Source organism: Neurospora hispaniola, assembly GCF_033458365.1.
Source record: "Neurospora hispaniola strain FGSC 10403 chromosome Unknown B0T23scaffold_2, whole genome shotgun sequence".
Classification (NCBI taxonomy): Eukaryota; Fungi; Ascomycota; class Sordariomycetes; order Sordariales; family Sordariaceae; genus Neurospora; species Neurospora hispaniola.
In genome coordinates this window covers 1136353-1155618 of record NW_026944407.1, presented here as the reverse complement: position 1 = coordinate 1155618, position 19266 = coordinate 1136353, and the positions used below count along the sequence as shown (strand labels likewise).

The following is a 19266-nucleotide window of genomic DNA, read 5'->3' as shown; positions in this document are numbered from 1 at the left end:
GGTTTATGTACCAGCTTGGAGGCTCGGGGTAGTTAATAGTCAAGTTTTCTTTGGTTACATGGTAATTCGTTTCACCTTGTCAAAAGCTCATCAACTGATTGTGGACTTGGAACAGCGACTGAAACGCTGTCAGTGCATAGATAGTTTACTCACTTGACTCCTACTTTCTATTTATACAATCGTGATACGATCGATCGATGGTGGAAGGGCAGGACAGGACTGAAGAGGAAAAAGGCAGGAGATAGCTAAACTACTTGTCAGGTCTAAAATCACATTCTACCCTACGACTTGCTATACCGCAAGGCAGATTGATCTATATAGTACAGTTGAATATCCCAAGGGAGTTAAAGGCAGGGTTATCAGACTTACTTCAATCCCCTATAACGCATAGCAAGTCCTCTTTCATTCAAACTTCGCGAGTGTTTTCACGATTGGGTTTCAAGGTACCTAGTTATTGCATCAATACTGACTGGATTTGCAAATTCTAATACGCATTGTCAACAAAGTTAGTATTTTTTCTGATATAAGTCCTTTTACATCTTTTTCAGTTGCACTTCTTTCCTTCAGACAACTACGCTATGAGCCCAGAAATTTTAGAAATCAACTACATATTTATACATTTGTACTGTGGGGATCAATGCGCCTGAATCTATTTAGTAGAGAAAGACAAGAAGGCACTTTCAGACCTGACAAGAGGACATTTAGAAGAGGGAGAAAGAACATATTTGAGTGGATTAGAACCTAGTTATAACCTCTTTGCAAATACTCTCACCTTGGCTTAGGCTCCTTGATAAGGTTCTCTAGTGAAAAATAAAGGAACGAGTCTGCATCCAGTTGATTCAGCATCCACTGTCTACTTACACTCTCGTTCTCATGCACACAAGTCATAGTCCTCCAATCTCTGCTCAGTCATCTCGCTGTAACCTGTTACGAGTCCTCTACTTCGACAGCAAACACGGAGAAAATCACAGAAGAGAAGGAGCATTTCCAGCAGTGTCAAATCGTCTTGCCCTTTCATGTTCCCAAAGAGGTATCTACTCGCTACTTCTTTGATCATCATCATAGCTGCTCAGCAATCCGTACATACTTCACTTGAGATAATCCATGTTAGACGTCATCACAGACCACCACGCTCTGGACACAGATATAAGCGTTCCAAACCATGAGCCAAGCGTTCTCGGGAGATAGTTGAAAGCGTAACATAATTATATCCATGTAACCGTGATGTTAATACAGGGTCTGTGTAGTGCAGGTAGTCAGTACAGTATATTGTCCTTCTTCCATCTGACATTCCAACGCAATGCATCATTCCCTTTCCCATATATGCCATATGTATGCATTGAATGAACAGGGGTATCAAAACCAGCCCGAACCAGCCAGCCGAACAACTAAACAATTTCCCTTCTTCCTTACCAATACTCAAAAGACAAATTAAGAGACGACACTCGTGGATTGTTCATCCCAAGTGTGAATACGCCGTTATATATCCCAAGCTCCTTTGATGGCCACCCATGAATTCCTTCACGCGTTTCACCCCTCTCCAAAATGCCGATCTCCTGATGCTACCTTCCACTTCTCCAGCATACAAAGCACATCGATCTTAGCTTGGTGGGCTAACAAACACCCCAGAAAAGAGCATTACCCCAGTTTGCGCCGTATTAACCCCATGCATGCTGTGTGCTGTCTATATTTCTCCGCTTCTAGTTCGCTCTCGCCCGGTAGATGTGTGGATGAAGCTATGCTGCATTGTTCCTTGGGCCGAAGCTCCTTCCTGATTCGAATAAACACCGCCGCCGGGCCCGCTGTATCTGGCATCAGACCCGGCCGATGTTTATCTCTCCAATCCGTCGTGATATGTCCGTCATGACTTGTTGCGCTCCAACAGTTTCGCTGCCCGCTGCAGACGTGCATAGCTGACTTTCAATCCGATCTTTGCCCGGGGGTCATCAGAATCGCTCGACTCGTCTGATTCTGACTGCAGCTGGTTATGGCCTCCGCGAGTGCCATTCAAGACGGCTGGCTGTCTTGGAGTTGTTGACCATGAATTCTTTGTCATCTTCGGTTGGTTATCAGGGGCTTCCTTCGATATTATAGCATTGAAACCGGACAGACGCGACGGTTTGACTGGGGACGCCGTGGCCTTCTGCTGTCTATTACCGTAGGCGCCGCTCACGGGCGTCGACCTGGCGGTGAAATTCCGGTCCAAATGCTTCTGTGATACCTGGCGGTCGCTGTCACTTCGACTGGGCATGACCCGGCGAAGAAGTCCACCGAGTCTCCGAGTGAACTCTGTTCGCGTGCTCCGTCCAACCTTCTCTTCTGGCTCATCAACATTGAGCGGGCCGAAATCTCCTGTTGCGGGGGTCGGCGAAGCTGGGCGATGACAATTGCGACACATACTCACTGCGGTGTCAAGGCCGCCAGAGGAGGATCTAGTAACCGGCAGAATGGCTCGCACCCCGCTCGTGAGATCACCCCCTTTGCCCTTCCATCCGCGGCCCCTGGCCGTGAAGCTTTCTGAGCAGCAACAATATGTCGTATTCCCGAGGTTAACGACAGACTCGCTCCATCCCCGGATCCAGTCAGCCTTTTTGACATTGCGCCCGGGTATAATTTGTTGACGTGTCGCCAACCAGTTCTGAGCCGTTACGGGCGGTGGAGACTCCAAGGGTGTCATTGTTGACAGAGATTCCGATGTTCCTTCTTCCTTCCGTACAGCTTCCTGACTTGGGCTTGGGGCACCAATCGAGACGGTTGAAAGTCCCGGATACTTGGCCGGACTATCACCTCCTAGCTTGGCCATCGGTACTGTTGCTGCTGATCTCGTTCTGCTTGTTTCGCCCAGTAGCTGGGGCTGTGACGATTGGTGGTCGCCTTCGGCCAAGGTAGCGTCTGGGCTTGCAGCCGCTTGTCCATCGTAAGCAAAGGAATATGGCGAGAGTGGTCTTTGGAGAATGAAATCTGAAAGGGCGAGGGGAGCAGCGGGGCTGGGCATCGAAAGCCTTCCCGGTGAGGACACGGCTCTGTAAGAGTGGTTCATTGTCGCTTTTCGTCGTTGGTCGATCTGCGATGGTCGGTTACCGATAGGGAGATGGGCTTTCAAGATCAGGGATGTATGATCTGCCAACCGGGAAGAGGGTGGGTTAGGGTTGGTCCGAATAAACACTAGATCTCGCAAATGAACTGTGATGTAGTTCTTTGGGGCAATCGTATGGTGCTTGATCGTATGATAGATGAGGTCGCAAGAGGGCTCGATTGGATCGACGAATAAGTACGTGGCAAATTCGGTATAGGCGGGATTCAGAGATTGATAGAAATGGCGCAATAACAGTAGATGCACAGTTTGATGTGATTGTCGGCAGGGAAAGTCGTCCAGGTCGATATGATGATGGAAGATTATGCTTGTGATGAGAGCAAACAACCAAACCCAACCAATCTCTCTACCCCTCGATGTCGTTGATCTGCACTCGTGCCGTGATATGCAATGTATAAACCTGTACGGCCACTCCGCGGTGCTTGCGTTTATGTGGTCAATACCGAACGATGATGGTGAGGGAGTTGCGACTGCTTGTGACGCAAGCAGCAATCTGAATCGCCAGTACAAAGCTCACAGATTGTATCGTCAATTAGACAACGGCTCAAGTGAGCAATCGTGGCTGAGATTGCTGCGACGTTGATCAAACAGGCCAAAGCGAATAGGTAGAGTGAAGAATCGGTTGTTTTCCTCCCTCGGCATGACCCAAATGCTCGGGTTCCAGGTTGGCCGGACGAAAGATAGAGAGGCAGACGACGTTTACTTCCTGGTAGCTGCCATCTTGTGCGCAATAAGAGAATTTGAGGTCTTCAAGATTTAAACGTGGGTGTATCCCCGACTTTTTGGGACTTCGGAGTCGGCAAAAAGAAGGTATGAAGAATGGGGCTCTAGGGCATTGATGACTTGAACGAGAGCGAAAGCGGACAGGGCGAACTAGGTGATCAGCTGAAAGTCGCTATCATCATGGTAAATCGCTCGAGGGAGTCGCCAGTCAGTCTTCAAGTTGGGATTGGTTTTGCGGAGCTAGAGGAGCCCGCTTTCTCGTTCTTGGTCGTCCTTGGTCGACCGTGGCCCGTGACGGCGGTGTGGAATCCCCCCTTCCGGTTTGATGAGAGATGGGGTCTGTTGGGTCACGATCTAATGGATGGAGAGCAGCTGAGAGGGTGCCTGGCTGCCGGACCTCTAGCAAGCTGGAGCCCGCCCACTGGGGGGGAGAACTGATATGACTGGGACTGGGAAGATGCAAAGATGGGGTTGAGATCGCACACGACCCTGCAACCGCTGGCGCTGCGTTAGGTATGCTGCGATGCACTGCCCTGCACCTACGGAAATTGGAATGATGGGTGAAATCGACTCGATGTTCCCGTCATTCGACGCAAGCAAGTATAGAATGGCGGGATGAGTGAGGGTCTGAGTGAAAAGCGGAACCGCGTCTCGGTGCGACCCGGTAGGAGTTGCAAAAGATCGAGCCTCGTTGAAGTTGAAAAGTGCCAGAAGGCGGGAGGCCGACAAGGTTGGAAAGGAAAGTAGAGGTACGTTGACTGGGAAGGCACAAAAGGGAATTCCGATTGGACGGAGAAAGGAACCGCGATTTGTGACTTGACACGACCGGATAACCTGACTCGGATGAACCCTCCCAGACCCCCTGTCTTTGGACCTAAAATGTCCGGGATATGAAAGAGGAGTTTAATCTACTGTCTAAGTGGTTGGGTCGTTAGTTTTTAGTCTCGGTTTGGCATTCCTCGACAGGCTCTGCCACTTCGGCTTTCAGACGCTTTTCCAGGTTGGTTTCGGGCTTGGGCGGGTACCAAGGTTGGATGATGGACTGTCGCTTATTTGTATCCTTTTCCATAGCAGCCGCCGTCTCTTCCTATTTTTCCACATGAAGGGTGGGATCATCCGGGATAGGGGCAAGGCACTAAGAGGGTCATCGTGTACGAGACGGTGTGTGTGCTTGGGCGGGCGAGTGCTGTTGACAACCAAGACATTATGTACACTAAACAGAAAAAAAAAAAAAAAAAAAAAAAAAAAAAAGCAGGCGCTCGGTGGTCACTCACTCACTCTGGTCGGTCACTCGTCCACTCCGCCCATCGAATTGCAGAAGCCCTGGAAGAGCGATGCAAGACACAGGAACATGGCATGTGCTATGACGTACATGTCAGTGCACCCTTCGCTAACGTTCACTCGTGCGTCCTTGCAGTGTTGGCACAAATACAGTGTCCACCCAGACATCATCACACTGTCAATTTGGCGACTCTGCCTGGATCTCGCGGTGTTTTCGTCGTGATCACCGCGGCAGATTTGCCGGTACTGTGTGGCTCTGTCTTGGCACCCCCTTGTTGAAGCAGAGCATTGAAGTCTTCGACCCCGGTCGGTCATCAGCCATCACGCCCACTCACCTGATCACCCGCGTAGGTATCCTCCGATGCGTTTTACATATGTATGCTGCAGTGTACAGCCACTCCATCGGCTCCATCGATTATCTTGATTGCCCTCGCCAGCTCATCTAACGACAATTGATATCAGCATCATCGTACGTGCATTGAAGGATGTCAGCGGAAGCGAGGATATGTCCATCTAAGCCCTTGAGAGGACATCGGATTACATGTCCTGATCGACCCGATCTCGCTGCACAAGTTGCCTTACTTTGCTGCCATGTCCCTCTAGGCGCACTCAGGAGGCTGCTATGATTCCAACTCAGCATGCACTTTATGTCCGATTGTTTTTCCCGCCTCATCTGAAGAGACAAAGCCTAGCAATAGGAAGTGTTTGACGTATATAATGTATGCGCGCCTCATGCTTCTTTGTCTATAACCAAAAGCTGTTCAAAACTACTAACATAATCCTAATTCAAAAACCTATTACCTCGGTTCAAGTCCTGTGGATCCGTGCAGTCCTTCCTTCATGAAGGTTTCAGTGCCTGCCATCCTCCCATCTGAATGCCATTACTGTCATCATCATCCAGAAGATTAACAGTATGTGATTTCCTGGGCGGAGGCGGCTGCGGCGCCTCAGGCTTCGTCGCCTTCTGAACAAGTGCTGGCCCTGGCGCAAGCGCAGACATAGGCACAGGCTTCCGTCCTGGAACCTGTGTCTTTTGCCGAAGATCGGCCATCCCGATGAGACCTACACCTCCAGGTGGCGTGTACCGTGCCTGAGGCGCAACTCCCGTGCTTGTATTGACGCCCCGAGACGGCTGCAGCGGCACGCTGCTATCCCCAGTTCTATCTTTGAGTGAAGATAGAGACGTGGAGCTTCCGTTGGCTAAGGATCCTCGTAATCCTGAGAGAGGCAGGTTCGGAGAACACTCTGGCTGGAGAGGCTTCCACTTACTGAGTGTCATCATGTCCTCGATAGGCACAGGTGCCGAAGTGTTGGACCCCGGTGATGATGGTGCTGCCAAATGGGCAGGTTTCTTGGCTACCGGTGGCGCAGCTTTCTGCTTAATGGTGTGTTCAGACGATACAGACATCGAGCGCACCGGGAGTGGTGGTGTAGCTGCTGCTTGTGTTGGTCCTGCTCCTGCTGTCGCTGCCGTATTGGCAAGCTTCCTAGTCACTGGTGAAGTGGTCATGCCAGGCCCCGATGTGGATCCCAGAGCACCCATACCGGTCTGCCTTCGTGGAGGAGGGGGTGGTGGAGGAGTATCGGACTTGCCGTTCTTCCCGTCTTCGTTGAGTTGCAACCGCCCAACCTTTGCGGGAAGGTTCGATGGATCAAATGGAGGAGGGAGAGGTCTTCTCGGTGCCGAGTTTGACGCCGAAGTCGAGAGCAGCATCGAATGGTTGACATGTTCAAACGGTGATGTTGAGAGACTCGAGAAGGAGGAAAGTCTTGACTCAGATCTCGGAATATTGACCCAGTCAGGTTCGTCAGTGGGCATGTAAGGGTTGGCTGGCCTTTTGGGATTTAGAATAGTCTGGAAGGCGGGGCTCTCGGGTTTTGGTGGTTGGATGGCTGATCGGGGCATCTTGCCATTGTCTAACCACCATTTCTGTCGATCGGAGCTGGCTGGGGGGAGGCCAGGCTCGATGGCATCGTATCCAATCAAATCCTCGTCGTCGGACTGATCCCCAGCCAAGTTGGCCATGTCGCCGCCAATATCTGCTTTCCTGCGTTCATATATCTCACGACTGATCTTGTTGCGAATTCTCTCGTTCACAATGTTGACGGTGCATTCGAAGACGGCATATACTGGCCGGTGGTCTGAAAATCGCAAGGGCGCTGAGTTGTAACACAACTGGCGGAGGTTGTGACCTTTCCTTAGAATACGGTCCGTCCACGCCGGTATACGTGCTTTCTCCCTGTGTAGATTCTTAGAAGCCATGGTCGTTGCGAATATCAAACTGTTGGACTTACGATGTATCAAAGGTGTCGGTACCAATGTCATATTTATACGTAGGGTTAAACGTGATACGTGCCTCAGAGTAGTAGTGGAACGCAAGCCCGGCCACCATTTGTAGGTTTAACTGCAAGAGGTCAGCTTAACTTCTCAAAGGCGCAGCGATTGGGTGACCCACCTGGTCGTTCGCATATAGTTCCTCAAGAGCTCCTTTTCTGACCAGGTCCTTGGCGGTTTCGAGGTTCAGTCCAATGCGATAGTTGAAGTCCCCAAACCATATGACAGATTCTACAGGTATCAGTCATGCCCGCCAATTTGTGTGAGTGGTCAGCTTACCATGATCGTCAATCCCTCTATTTCTTTGGAATCGGAGGCCGTGATTGATCGTGGTATAATCTCTATTGCGCTCCTCGTAGTTGGTAAAACCGGCAGCAAGATGGGCTGTCACGAAGCATATAGGTGTGTTTGCATAATCAAGCCTGATCGCAACAGCTCCTTTGTTTCCGGCCATGCCCGAAAGCCCTGTCTTTTTGACACTGCCTTCGACATTTTTGATGTTTTGGAGAGCAGAGGCCTTAACGAAGATGCACAATGCGGCGCCCACGAGCTGGCCACTTCTCAACAACACGTATTTCTCATCATCAGCTCTGTTGTAGTGTCGATCCAGAGTAGCCTTTATCGCACGTTCCCACAACTGCTTTCTGGTTGGATCACTGTTCATAATCTGCTGCGGATTAAGTTCGACGATTTCTTGGAACCCGATCGCAACGATTTCGGGTTGAGCATCGCCCAGTTCGGAGGGACAAAGCCAAGCCGACAAGTCTTCGTCGATACCATCGGTCTTGCCGTTCAGGTTGAAAGTTCCGATTAAACTGTCTACATCAGCATCGTGCGACACCAAATCGACAAAGGTCAAACTTACATCCGAATCTTTTCATTTGTAGAGAACTCGTTGCTTCGCCGTTGTAGTTCCATAGACACGTAATCACTGATAGGGTCATATAGATGAACTGGCCCCTGACCAATCATTCTGCCAAGAAGTGTATCAATGGTCATCTGTCGTTGTTTGTCCGTGAAGTTATTCACATATAGTCGGGTAGCCGACTTGCGGACGTCCGCGATAGCTCCGGCAAGAGACATTTTGCCTGACCGAGTGAAGGAACTCTTCAAAGCACCGGTGCCGGCATATATACGGGACAGAGCATCACCGTTATCAGCCCACAGATTGGCATGTCGTGACCAAAAGTCCGACGCAGCACCCTCGCCCTGATGGCCTAAGAAAGTCTCTACCGCCATTTGTGATACTATCGTCTGAATAAGGTTCGTTCTGTCGAGACAATCCAGACAATTTGTTCTGAAAACACCTTCTTGTTGTAGCACGACCACATAGCGGCTTTGGCCAGGCGGAGATGTACATTTATCGGAGCCCGCCCTCTCTTCGCCGTCATCCGCCTCGTGGGCCAGGTAATATGCGAAGCCGTCGGCCGAGCCCTCCAGATAACGCCTGATCTCATTTGCTGCCTCATAACCTTGGGGTCCCTTTGTCTCAGCATGGAAGTCGTACTCGGTAGCTCTAAGGAGAGCATGATCGCGTGACTGTCCCTCCTCTGGCCGGCTAAGGGGGCAGTTCCGAATACCGGCACGGTACAACGACGTCAGTTCGTACTCTCCTGGCTTCGACACGCTGAGTAGGTTTATCACATGGACAGCACCATATGCCTGCTCCAGATCAGAGAAGTGTTTGTTGAATGCCGGTTGCGTTCCGTCCGGTGATCGTGTGATGGTTATCTTCTGCTGGTTTGGGAGCAGCCCGGCTTGCTGTTCCCAAAAGACTGGAACCGAGCCGCGTACTTGAGCATATGAGAACACAACGCCTGAAGGGCTCCAGTACGTCGTCTCAGTTTCCACAAAATTTGCAACATTTCCATCGTCATCAATGCCCCGCGAGTTAAATCTTGTGCCTGCCCTTTTACAGGACAGACGCGAGATGATGGTCAAGTAGGAAGGGAGACCGGTCTTGGCAGCCCTCAAAGGAGCTGAGGCCTGAGGGATGGCCCATGTTCTACAAAAGCCTCGAATCGCGGACGTCAGGATCCGCGAGGCATCCAACGCATCTCGTTCCTGTTCCTGCAGCTTGGAGCGGAATTCCACAAGCGGACGGATCATGTATGAGTTCCACAGAAACGACTCGTCGAAATTGTCGATATCAAACGTTACGGCATCGGCTGGTCTGTCCTGCATGCGGTTGGTAATGTCGAAGTCTGTGCTGTAGTAGAATGTCCCGTTACTGAGAAGCTTTTGCAACTCAACACATGGATGCTCCATTGGGTCCCTCCGGCCCAGCGGTTGGCCGTATACTGACGCAGCATCCAATTCGTCGTGAACATCTAGCATGAAAACATCATCGTAAGCTGCTGAGTTCAGACAGAAGAACTGCACACTCTCTATCTTTTCCACCGTCTCTCCTGGACGAAGAGTAGCGACCCTTGAGGCTTGGGTGATGACACAGATGAACACGTCCGGCCCGATTGAGATCATTCCCAGTGTCCCATAGATGGGCCGTGATGTCAAGGGACGGTAGTCGAGTAATAGCTTGTCCGTCCGCGGTGTGAATTCCACCATACACTTGGAAGGCATGTTGTCGAAACTGCCGGATCGTGGACGAGCGGAGGCAACGGAGGCGAGAGAGCCATTGGCAATGGCTTCGCTTGTGCTCTGACTATGTCGAAGAATGAGAGCGTGGGATTCCGAGGCGATTGCGATCGCGCGGTGAGGGTATTCGCGGATGAGGATTTGGCTCGACTTGTCGAGAGACGGCGATTGGCCCGCCCAAAGAGCAGACGATGTAGAACTGTTGTAGTCCATCTTCGGTAGCAGTTGCTTCGAATGCAAATTGACTATGGCGGAGGTTTGGCGTATGCTAGAGCTCCCATGTCGAGACCCTTCACAAAATGGGTTTCGTGGGTTCGTGGACGCTTCCGCGGTGGAGGCTACCTGGCAGCAAGGTTTCGAGTTGGTACGACGCTCCTGGGGGCTGTTCTCAAATAGTAGAGGTCAACGTCGACGACTCTGATCAGGGTCGAGCGAGTAAGCGGGAAGCAAAACGGTAGGCCCAAGCGACCTTGCTATGTTGAGAGCGAGTAATGGAGCAGCATAGGATACCGGCAAGACGTGCGGCCTGAAAAGCTCAAGCAGCTTTGGTGATAGGTTGTCGCAGGACGATCGATAGCTTTCGTGGGTAGGATGTAGTGTAGGCGAGTGGCTATCGACTTGAAACCGCCAGTGTTACTGAATGCCGAGGCGTACAAACAGAGGCGATAGAGGTATTGGATTAGGTTTGAAACTTAGATATCGACGTAAGTATGCACGACAGCAAGAGTGGTCTTCAAGAACGGATGTGGAAAGGTACCGCCGCCGCTCAGATGGGACTTCCGGGATGAACTACAGGTACACGATGGAGAGCAGCCGGATGACGGCGGCAAGGTGTCGGTCTGGGGGCACCCCTTGCCCCCCCGAGCATTGCTTTTCAGCTGCCTCCACTTTCCGCTACTGCTGGGCCGAAAAAGCTTCCACTTCCCACTACGCTACCTCGATGCCCTGGCCCGTCAGGCTGTCAGCCCTGCCACAGGCAAGGAGCCGCAATCGGGCACCTCACTACATACCTGCTACATACCTGCTACATACCTGGAGCGGGGCCCAACCAAGGAAGCTACTTCTAAGAACCTTAAGGCACGGGAGTTTGTGGTGCCCGCCTTCATCGTTGAATGCAGTCGAACGATCAGACGTATACACCCACAGGCGTAAAAGCCCAATGTTACGAGCGGAGAAGCACCCTTGACACCGACTTTAGTTTTGGCAATTCATACTGACGGAGGTGAGCATGGAAAGACAACAGAAATTCCACTCTAGCGAACCTGAAGGCCGAGGACAAATACAATGCGTCTCAACGACATCAGGCATACTCAGAAACCATCAACGTGTTCTCCTCTTCCCAATGAGTATGCTTGCTGACAACTTTCCTGTACATAGCAAGTTTTGAGTTTGCAGCAAGTGACGACTTCATGTGGTTCTTGAAAATAGTTGGGAATTCTCTGAAGGTCTCGGAGGGGTGTAGCTGCACAAAATGCGGCCACAAACCACTCTGATACACGGAAAGAAGATGTGGTTGCCAGCTAGCAAGATGCTGGAGGTGAATACGCAACCTTGAAACGAGGAGTACGAGAAGATAACAAAAAATAGTAGCATGCATGGCCAAGAGAAAGCTTGTGCAGTTGATGGCTTCAGATTAACGTATGGTGAGATCATGCTCTCCTCTGTGGGAGAATTCATCCTCTTCCTATCATAATTTTATGTTTTGTCATCATCACTAGCCATATAGAAGAAAAGAAGAGAAGAAGAAATTCAGACGTTTGCAAAACTTTGCCAATTTTATTCTTCCGTCGGCGGTCTCAGGATCTTATCTTATCGCACCCAGCTCCCCATCGTTCCGCATCATGGTAGGTATGATTGGCTAGACAGAGGCCACGGTGGAGGCTCGCTGCATTTCGAGTGGGTCAGTGCCTTGCGGGCCGACAGGGTTGCGGGCGGTGTGGACAGCTTCACTGGCCTGCCAGCCTGCCAGCTCGCCCAGCCGAGCTCACTCAGCTTTCCGTCAGTTGCATGCCCCTGCCGTCGCTTGAGGTTTGCCTTCCTTTGGAGGTCGACCCGCGCGCCGCTCCTGCCTTCCATGTCCACTTCCCTGTCTCTTCAGTTGTCTCCACGTTTTTTTGCTCACCGTCGGTCAACATCACTATTTCGCAACCAGTTTTTGGATGCACAGGACTGTACTAGTATTCTATCACAGAAGGGAACCCGAACACTCGTCATCTCCATCGTCACAAACTCATACGCTATTGCAATTGCACTACCTGCAACGCAACCGATATCCAGTATAGTCGTAAACCCTCAGCCAACAGTAACCTTCACATCTGGGAACATACGAAGCAGCCTCGCTCGTCAGCCGTGCATCATCGACCACAATGGGCGACTTCAGCAACTATGGTGGCTCTGATGAGGAGAACGCCGAAATCAAGAGGCTTAACGCCGAGGTGGTAAGTCGATGCAGATAGGCGCTGCTGTGGGCATCATATTCACTCGCTAACCAGAGCCCATCTCAATCGTATCCAGGATGCCGATACCGACAACTTCGAGAACTGGGAGAAACTGGTACGCGCCTGCGAAGGGCTTGAAGGCGGTCTCAACAGGAATTCGAGCCCGCAGGCTCTGGCTACCCTCCGTGCCACATACGATCGATTCCTCCTCAAGTTCCCCTTGCTGTTTGGCTACTGGAAAAAGTATGCGGATCTCGAATTCAACATCTCGGGTCCCGAGTCGGCCGAAATGGTACGAACCCAAGCCGCCCCTCCTCTTGCTGATGGGTCTGGTTCTAATGGGTATGTCTAGGTGTATGAGCGAGGATGCGCTAGCATCACCAATTCGGTCGACCTGTGGACAGAGTATTGCTCCTTTAAGATGGAAACTACTCATACACCCCATCTCGTGAGAGAGTAAGTTTTTAAATCCTTTCCGTCCCCACCCCCCTCAAGACCACCTTACCCGCAGCAAACTGCAAAGCCGTTCGCGGCTCTTTGCCGACTCGAGAGGGACAAGTACGAATTCGTGACCGTACGAACACGGTGAGAGCAACCACAAGGCAGCCATTCTATGCTGGAACAGTTCTCTCACAATTCATACCAGGCTCTGCTCTTCATGGCAGATATTCTTCGTTCGCGTCTTGCCTCATTACCCGTTCCCCGCTCGCGTATGCCACTGAGATACAGTTTGGTCACCTTGGATGGATGCTTCGTTTACACCGAGTTTCCCCTCTTGTACTTCCCTTCCCTTCCCGCCCCTCACTCCCATCCTCAGTCATGTAGCACTTATTGACATTTCTTTAGGCTTTTCGAGCGCGGCGCTACCCATGTCGGCCTAGACTTCCTCGCCCACCCCTTCTGGGACAAGTACCTCGAGTACGAAGAGACACAAGAGGCACAAGATAAGATCGTCGCGATACTGAACCGGGTCATTCGGATTCCGATGCACCAATATGCGCGCTACTTCGAGCGGCTCAGGACCCTCGCTCAGACACGTCCACTTTTGGAGTTAGTTTCTGCCGATGCGTTGGCCCGCTACCGGGCGGAAGTCGAAGCCGAGAATGCCCCCTACGGGATCCAAAAGAGTGAGCCCGAGATCGAGCGTGACATTCGGGCCAAGATCGATGCGCAGCTATACACGGTTTTCCAGCAGACACAGGCCGAGACCACGAAGCGCTGGACCTTTGAATCAGAGATCAAACGACCTTATTTCCACATTACAGAGCTTGAGCATGCGCAGCTGGCCAACTGGCGCAAGTATCTCGATTTTGAGGAATCTGAGGGCAACTTCGGCAGAATTGTCTTCTTATACGAGAGGTGCTTGGTTACCTGTGCTCTTTACGACGAGTTTTGGTTCCGCTACGCTCGGTGGATGTCGGCACAAGAAGGCAAGGAGGAGGAAGTACGCAACATCTACCTCCGCGCAACGACTCTGTATGTCCCGGTTAGTCGGCCGGGAATTCGGCTCCAGTATGCCTACTTCGAGGAGATGTCCGGACGTATCGATGTTGCCCGCGACATCCACGCGGCCATCCTTAACAAGCTACCCGATTGCGTCGAGGCCATTGTCTCGTGGGCCAACCTGCAGCGCCGCCAGAGTGGTCTGGACGCCGCCATTGATATATACAAGGCGCAGATTGACTCCCCGACAGTGGACATCTTTACCAAGGCCGCTTTAGTCACCGAGTGGGCTTATCTTTTGTGGAAGGTCAAGGGATCGAGCGAGGAAGCCCGCGCTTGTTTCTCCAAGAATGTCCAGTGGTATTCGGACAGCCGCCACTTCTGGCAAAAGTGGCTGGAGTTTGAGCTGGGCCAGCCCACCAATGCTGAGCTTGAGGAACAGCATGGTGCGAGGATCAAGGACATCATCCAAATGATACGCAGCAAAAGTCGCCTGTCCCCAGCTGTCAAGCAAGAGTTGTGTCAGGTGTACCTGAACTATCTGCAGGACCGTGGCGGTAAGAAGGCCATGAAAGAATTTCTGGCCCTCGACCGGGAACTGTATGGGTACGTCCCGATTCCCCCCCCCCAAAATTGAGCTTGACACCAGTAGATTTATGCTAACTTTGAATTTTAGACCTCAGTCGATCTCGGTCATTACTAAAGCCAAGCTCGGTGGTAAGGAGAACGGTGTTGCCATGGGCGAACTTGATGAACCCACTCGCCAGAAGGCCGAGGCCAGATTTTACAGCTTTTACCAGCTCCATATGGACCCCGATCCGAACGCTCAAGGACCAGCTAGCTTTAATTAAGCACACGGCGCTACTACTTGATATTATGGCTAGGTCTGCCGCCCACAGCATCTTCGCCGAACTACGGATATCGACAAACTGAACGAAAAGAGTAATCGGCATCCCCCCTTCCTTCCCCGTATGCGTCATGTAGCCTTTGACTTTTTAGACTTGCCCAAAAACCAATGCGAAGCAAAAGAGGCCGATCCAGGTCCCAGCAAGGTTGACTAATTTCCGAATGTTCAGCCTATCGACACGTTCCAGTGAAGGCAAGCTGGCATCTTTTGTCGACATTTTCCAGTCTAGCAAACCGGCATCGTATATTGACCCGTTCCAGTTGGCAATCTGGTATCGTGAAAGAAATAATCGTATGGGATCTCAAGAAGTTTGCGGCCGGTAATAAAACGTGAACAAACAATGGGAGATCAGGACCCCAGGAAAAGAACATAAAAGAACGGGGGAGGTTGTTTGTATTTTTATGGTAATAGCGAACAAAATGGATCTTGCGTTAGATAGAGGACCGTAGTAATCTGATCATCGTAGTGTACATGACAATCGGCGGCCATTTCGTGCACAGAACAACAAAGGCTATATCTGCTCGGCCATGTGTCAAACAGGCATAATACAGGCTAGTGGCAAACGTCTGATGATCCGTGTTTTTGAGGTGCTGTTGTGTAGTGTAAGTAGTGTACACTACCTCTAGTGTAGTCAAGAGGTAGGTTGAGGAACACAAGGCTACCACACTACTATGGTGATATGGGTAAGTTAAACCCATGGGCCAGGTCGTTGACCACACAGTGCTCACGAAGCGTTAGCTGTGGTGGTCTGTGTGAGATACCTGACAGGGAGGTAAAACTTTTGCTCGCAACCGCAGTACAATTATTGCACAACGGACAAGGGAAGCGCTGTCCGAAACTGTGGACGAGGGGCTGCGAAGGTTCCGTAATCGGCAGGGGAGTCCACAGGAACTCGCCGCCACCCGCCACTCCGTGCCTGTGAGTTCACGGTTCGAGCCTCCAGTGACACTGCAATTCCATGGGCAAACGGGTACGTATCGACGCAACAACAGCAGCAAAAAGTAAAAACAAATCGCGGAGGATCAGCGATGGGCAAAGTATCTGTAGCGTATAAGACATACATGGAGTCTCATTCAAAGACGAACCATCTTGTACAAGTTATCATCGCTTGACGTTGAATTTAGACGGCGTCGGATATGACTACACTACAAAAGGACCTGCCTGCTTCACAAGGGGTTAGGTAAAATCGCTTTTGCAGGCTCACAAACAAAGATCTTGCGAACCTGCGCAAGCCACTGGTGACTGGACGATGTACACTAGGAGACTAGTAACCTCCACGCTCCACCGCGCGTTCGGCATTCTCAGACATGAGGACCCTCGCCGCATGCCCCTGCTTCAGGTTCACTTTCTGCACTAGTTAAGCATCTGGGTTCGGGAATGCTCGGACAATGTGCGGTGATTCAGACGATCTGGAGAATTGGAGATTTGACAACACCAAATTGGTTTGCCACGTGTATCCGTGCGAGCCGTTGTCAAAACATGGACCCGAGAATCGCTACCCAAACATCTCAGCTCCGCGCTATCATAATACTGGTAACCCTGTAATTAGCGATCAGGGCGGTTTCTGGTGGATTGATCGTTATGGCCAGGATATCGCTAATATAAGGTTGGGGTATTTTAAACCCACAATTCTACTAACAGGGGGGTTGAAAAGGCTGGAGAACAACGTACTTATATTAAATAACTATTTACTATAGTAATTTCACTATAGAGCTGTTTGTAAAGTACGAATCGATAGTTGACTGCCATTTCTCGTCCCGGGCGCTCAACTAATCCCAGACCAACAGTTTCTAGCGCCTTCTAAGCATCGCCAAATAAACTATATCCACTTATTCTTATTATTCTTCATATTGGATAATAATCGTAATAGCTTTTAATACCTTTACAATAGAGATTTCTACTATTTCAGCATCCTTATTATCATCGCTATTATCTAATTCTTAAATTTCTAAGAAGGTCTTAATAATATATTAGAGGATATTTTAGGGGTCTTCTCGAACTTACTCCTTTGGAGGGTTAATAAAATTAACGATATTTATTATATTTTTAACCCGCCCAACTCTAGCGAACTCCTCTATCAACTTCTAAATATAAATAGCTTTATCCTAGTTAAGGGGTCGTCGTTCTAAACTATATACTAGTCCTAATAATTATAATTTCTTAAAATAATTATTAATAGTCTTTTCCTTAACCTTATATTTCTACGTATCGATAATTTAATAAATTATTTATAGTACCGTAGTCTTTTTAATAGTATTTTCCCTATCGAAGGTATAGTACACTAAGTATTATAACTAAGCGTAGTAGTAATAAACCTTCAAATTATTAATAATATTTTAATTTATAAGCTAGTAAATAAAAGTAATATTAGCTAATAGTATTTTAACGGTAGTATTAGTTAAAGGTTGGTTACTATATTATTTTTTTAATTGTTTTAAAGCAAAGTAATGAGTAAAGATTCTATTAATTAGTAATAATACCCAACGGCTAGCTATTTAACAATCGAACTATTATAGAAACTTATCACGGGCAAAGGGTAGGTGGTAGATGTGATTATGCGTAATTGCACGAAGGAGAAAGGAAGAGAAGTGCAGCCGAGTACCCAGAAGGCTGGCCTTATGAAGGCAACCGCCGGCGGGTTTAATAAACCCGCGGCGGGCAGCGTTCTAACCAATTAATTGCCGGTAATAGTCGGCTTGCCGGTAGTAATAATAGCGTACAACAATCTTAGAAGCTACTATATACTAGTACTAGGTATAAGGCACATAGGCTAACCCTATAACACTTCCCTGGACTAAAAGAAGCTATATAATTAACTAATATTATATAAAATAATAGAAATCCCTATTAAACGAACGGTCCGCTCTTGAAAAATCTTTATTACTATTAGTAATTGTCGTTATAACTTCCGCCGTGGAATTGGAGCCTCCTGTTCTACCTCCTTCTCTTTCTCCTTCCGCTTTTTCTCTACTGCCGCCTAAATTAGTAAGTATAGCGCTTCCGGGTATCCGTTGTAGAAGGCCTGTACTATATTGGGGGCTATAGATATATTAGTGCGCGGTTGTTATAATAGTATATACGGGGGTATTTAAATTATAAAGTATTCCTAACGGCCCTTATTATTTTTTTAGTATTTATTTATCCTTTTAAATTTATATTTAATAAAATCCTCCTTATTATTAGTCCTCCTTATAGTTCGGTTATAATTAGTACGAATATTCTATTCTTTTAAATTTATTTATTTTAAGAGACCCTCTTTATCCTATAATTTAATTTTATTAATATAGAACGTCGGGCTATACTTTATATTAATTAGAAATTTAAGTATTACCCGATAGTTATTTATTTTAAGGATTTCGAAAGGGCCCTCGAAGAGAGGCGTAAATTTAGCGTAGGGGCGGCTAATATTGAGGTTTTTAGTATTAAGAAGGACCTTATTTCCTACCTTATATTTTAGAGCGTCCGATTATTGAATATTTGTATTATTTTCGTAACACTATTATATTTAATAGGTTTAATTAGTAATAAAGTTTAAAATTCTTTTAAAATAGTCGGCTAATTTATTAACTTTAAAGTACTTTATTTATTATATTACTAATATTTCCGGTGGGTATAATTTTATTAGTTTAATACCTATACGGGGGTAAAATTTATAGTTAGTAAAGAAGGGGGAGATACTAGTAATTTTAAATATTAGATTATTATTAATAAATTCTATAATTAGTAGTTAATTTACCTAATTATTTTAAGTTTAATTAATATAAAGATGTAAATATTTTTCTATTTTTATATTAATACGTTTAATTTAATTATTAGTAGCGGGGTAGAAAGTGGAGGAGGGTTTAAAGGTAATTTCCAATTGTAATAATAAAGTTCTCTAGAATTACGAAATAAATTAGGTATTACGGTTGGAGATAATAGAGTCCGGTAGATTGTAAATACTATAAACCTTTTTAATAAAACGCTCTATTAATTCTTCTACTATTAGGCCGACGGTAAGGATATAGTACTTTATTTTAATTAGGCAGTTAATAATAACTATAATATACTTGAATTCTTGCCCGTAGTATAGGTATGGAGTTAATAGAATAATATAATTAATAGAAATATCCTTTTATAGTATGAATAGTATTATTAATAGTTTTAAAAAACCGTGGGGGGTATATTGTAATAGTTTGGACTTAGCGTATGCCAGATACGCCTTATAGTATAATTTAACAGTAGTATATATTTTTAATTAAAAGAAGGATTATAATAGTAATAAATAAATTTTTTTATAGCCCGGGTATCCGGCTAATAGTAAATTGTAAATATAGCGGAGGAGTAAAAAGTAAAGTTTTATATTAGTAGGGTTGATGAAGATAGTACTACGAAAGTACGTTTATTTTTAGATTGTTCGGTATTTGGCGAATAGGACCTTTTTTATATAATTTTTAACTTTTTTAAATTA

General features: G+C 47.9%; 4 protein-coding genes across 4 annotated transcripts; 1 reads left to right on the top strand and 3 right to left on the bottom strand.

Annotated features, from left to right (window-relative positions):
- Positions 1 to 1861: 1861 nt before the first annotated feature.
- B0T23DRAFT_402136 (uncharacterized protein) lies at positions 1862 to 3040 on the bottom strand (the record flags this gene model as incomplete). Its single annotated transcript, XM_062838643.1, has 2 exons — positions 1862 to 2352; positions 2401 to 3040. The coding sequence occupies 2 exons, from the start codon at positions 3038 to 3040 to the stop codon at positions 1862 to 1864; spliced, it is 1131 nt and encodes a 376-aa protein (XP_062695175.1).
- A 2813-nt stretch (positions 3041 to 5853) lies between these two features.
- Positions 5854 to 10454, bottom strand: B0T23DRAFT_68966 (putative synaptojanin-like protein). The gene is made up of 5 exons (XM_062841650.1): positions 8299 to 10454; positions 7713 to 8248; positions 7555 to 7664; positions 7394 to 7503; positions 5854 to 7338 (listed from the first exon to the last, which is right to left on the bottom strand). Exons 1-5 carry the CDS (start codon positions 10239 to 10241, stop codon positions 5937 to 5939), a joined length of 4101 nt encoding a protein of 1366 aa, XP_062695174.1. The 5' UTR covers positions 10242 to 10454; the 3' UTR covers positions 5854 to 5936.
- Positions 10455 to 10910: 456 nt separating this feature from the next.
- On the bottom strand, positions 10911 to 11742 carry B0T23DRAFT_373007 (uncharacterized protein). Its single transcript, XM_062836772.1, has one exon. The coding sequence runs from the start codon at positions 11623 to 11625 to the stop codon at positions 11329 to 11331; it is 297 nt and encodes a 98-aa protein (XP_062695173.1). The 5' UTR covers positions 11626 to 11742; the 3' UTR covers positions 10911 to 11328.
- Positions 11743 to 12394: 652 nt separating this feature from the next.
- B0T23DRAFT_309827 (uncharacterized protein) lies at positions 12395 to 14760 on the top strand (the record flags this gene model as incomplete). The annotated part of the gene is made up of 5 exons (XM_062834546.1): positions 12395 to 12466; positions 12543 to 12758; positions 12819 to 12922; positions 13313 to 14515; positions 14586 to 14760. The coding sequence occupies 5 exons, from the start codon at positions 12395 to 12397 to the stop codon at positions 14758 to 14760; spliced, it is 1770 nt and encodes a 589-aa protein (XP_062695172.1).
- Between the last annotated feature and the right edge of the window lie 4506 nt (positions 14761 to 19266).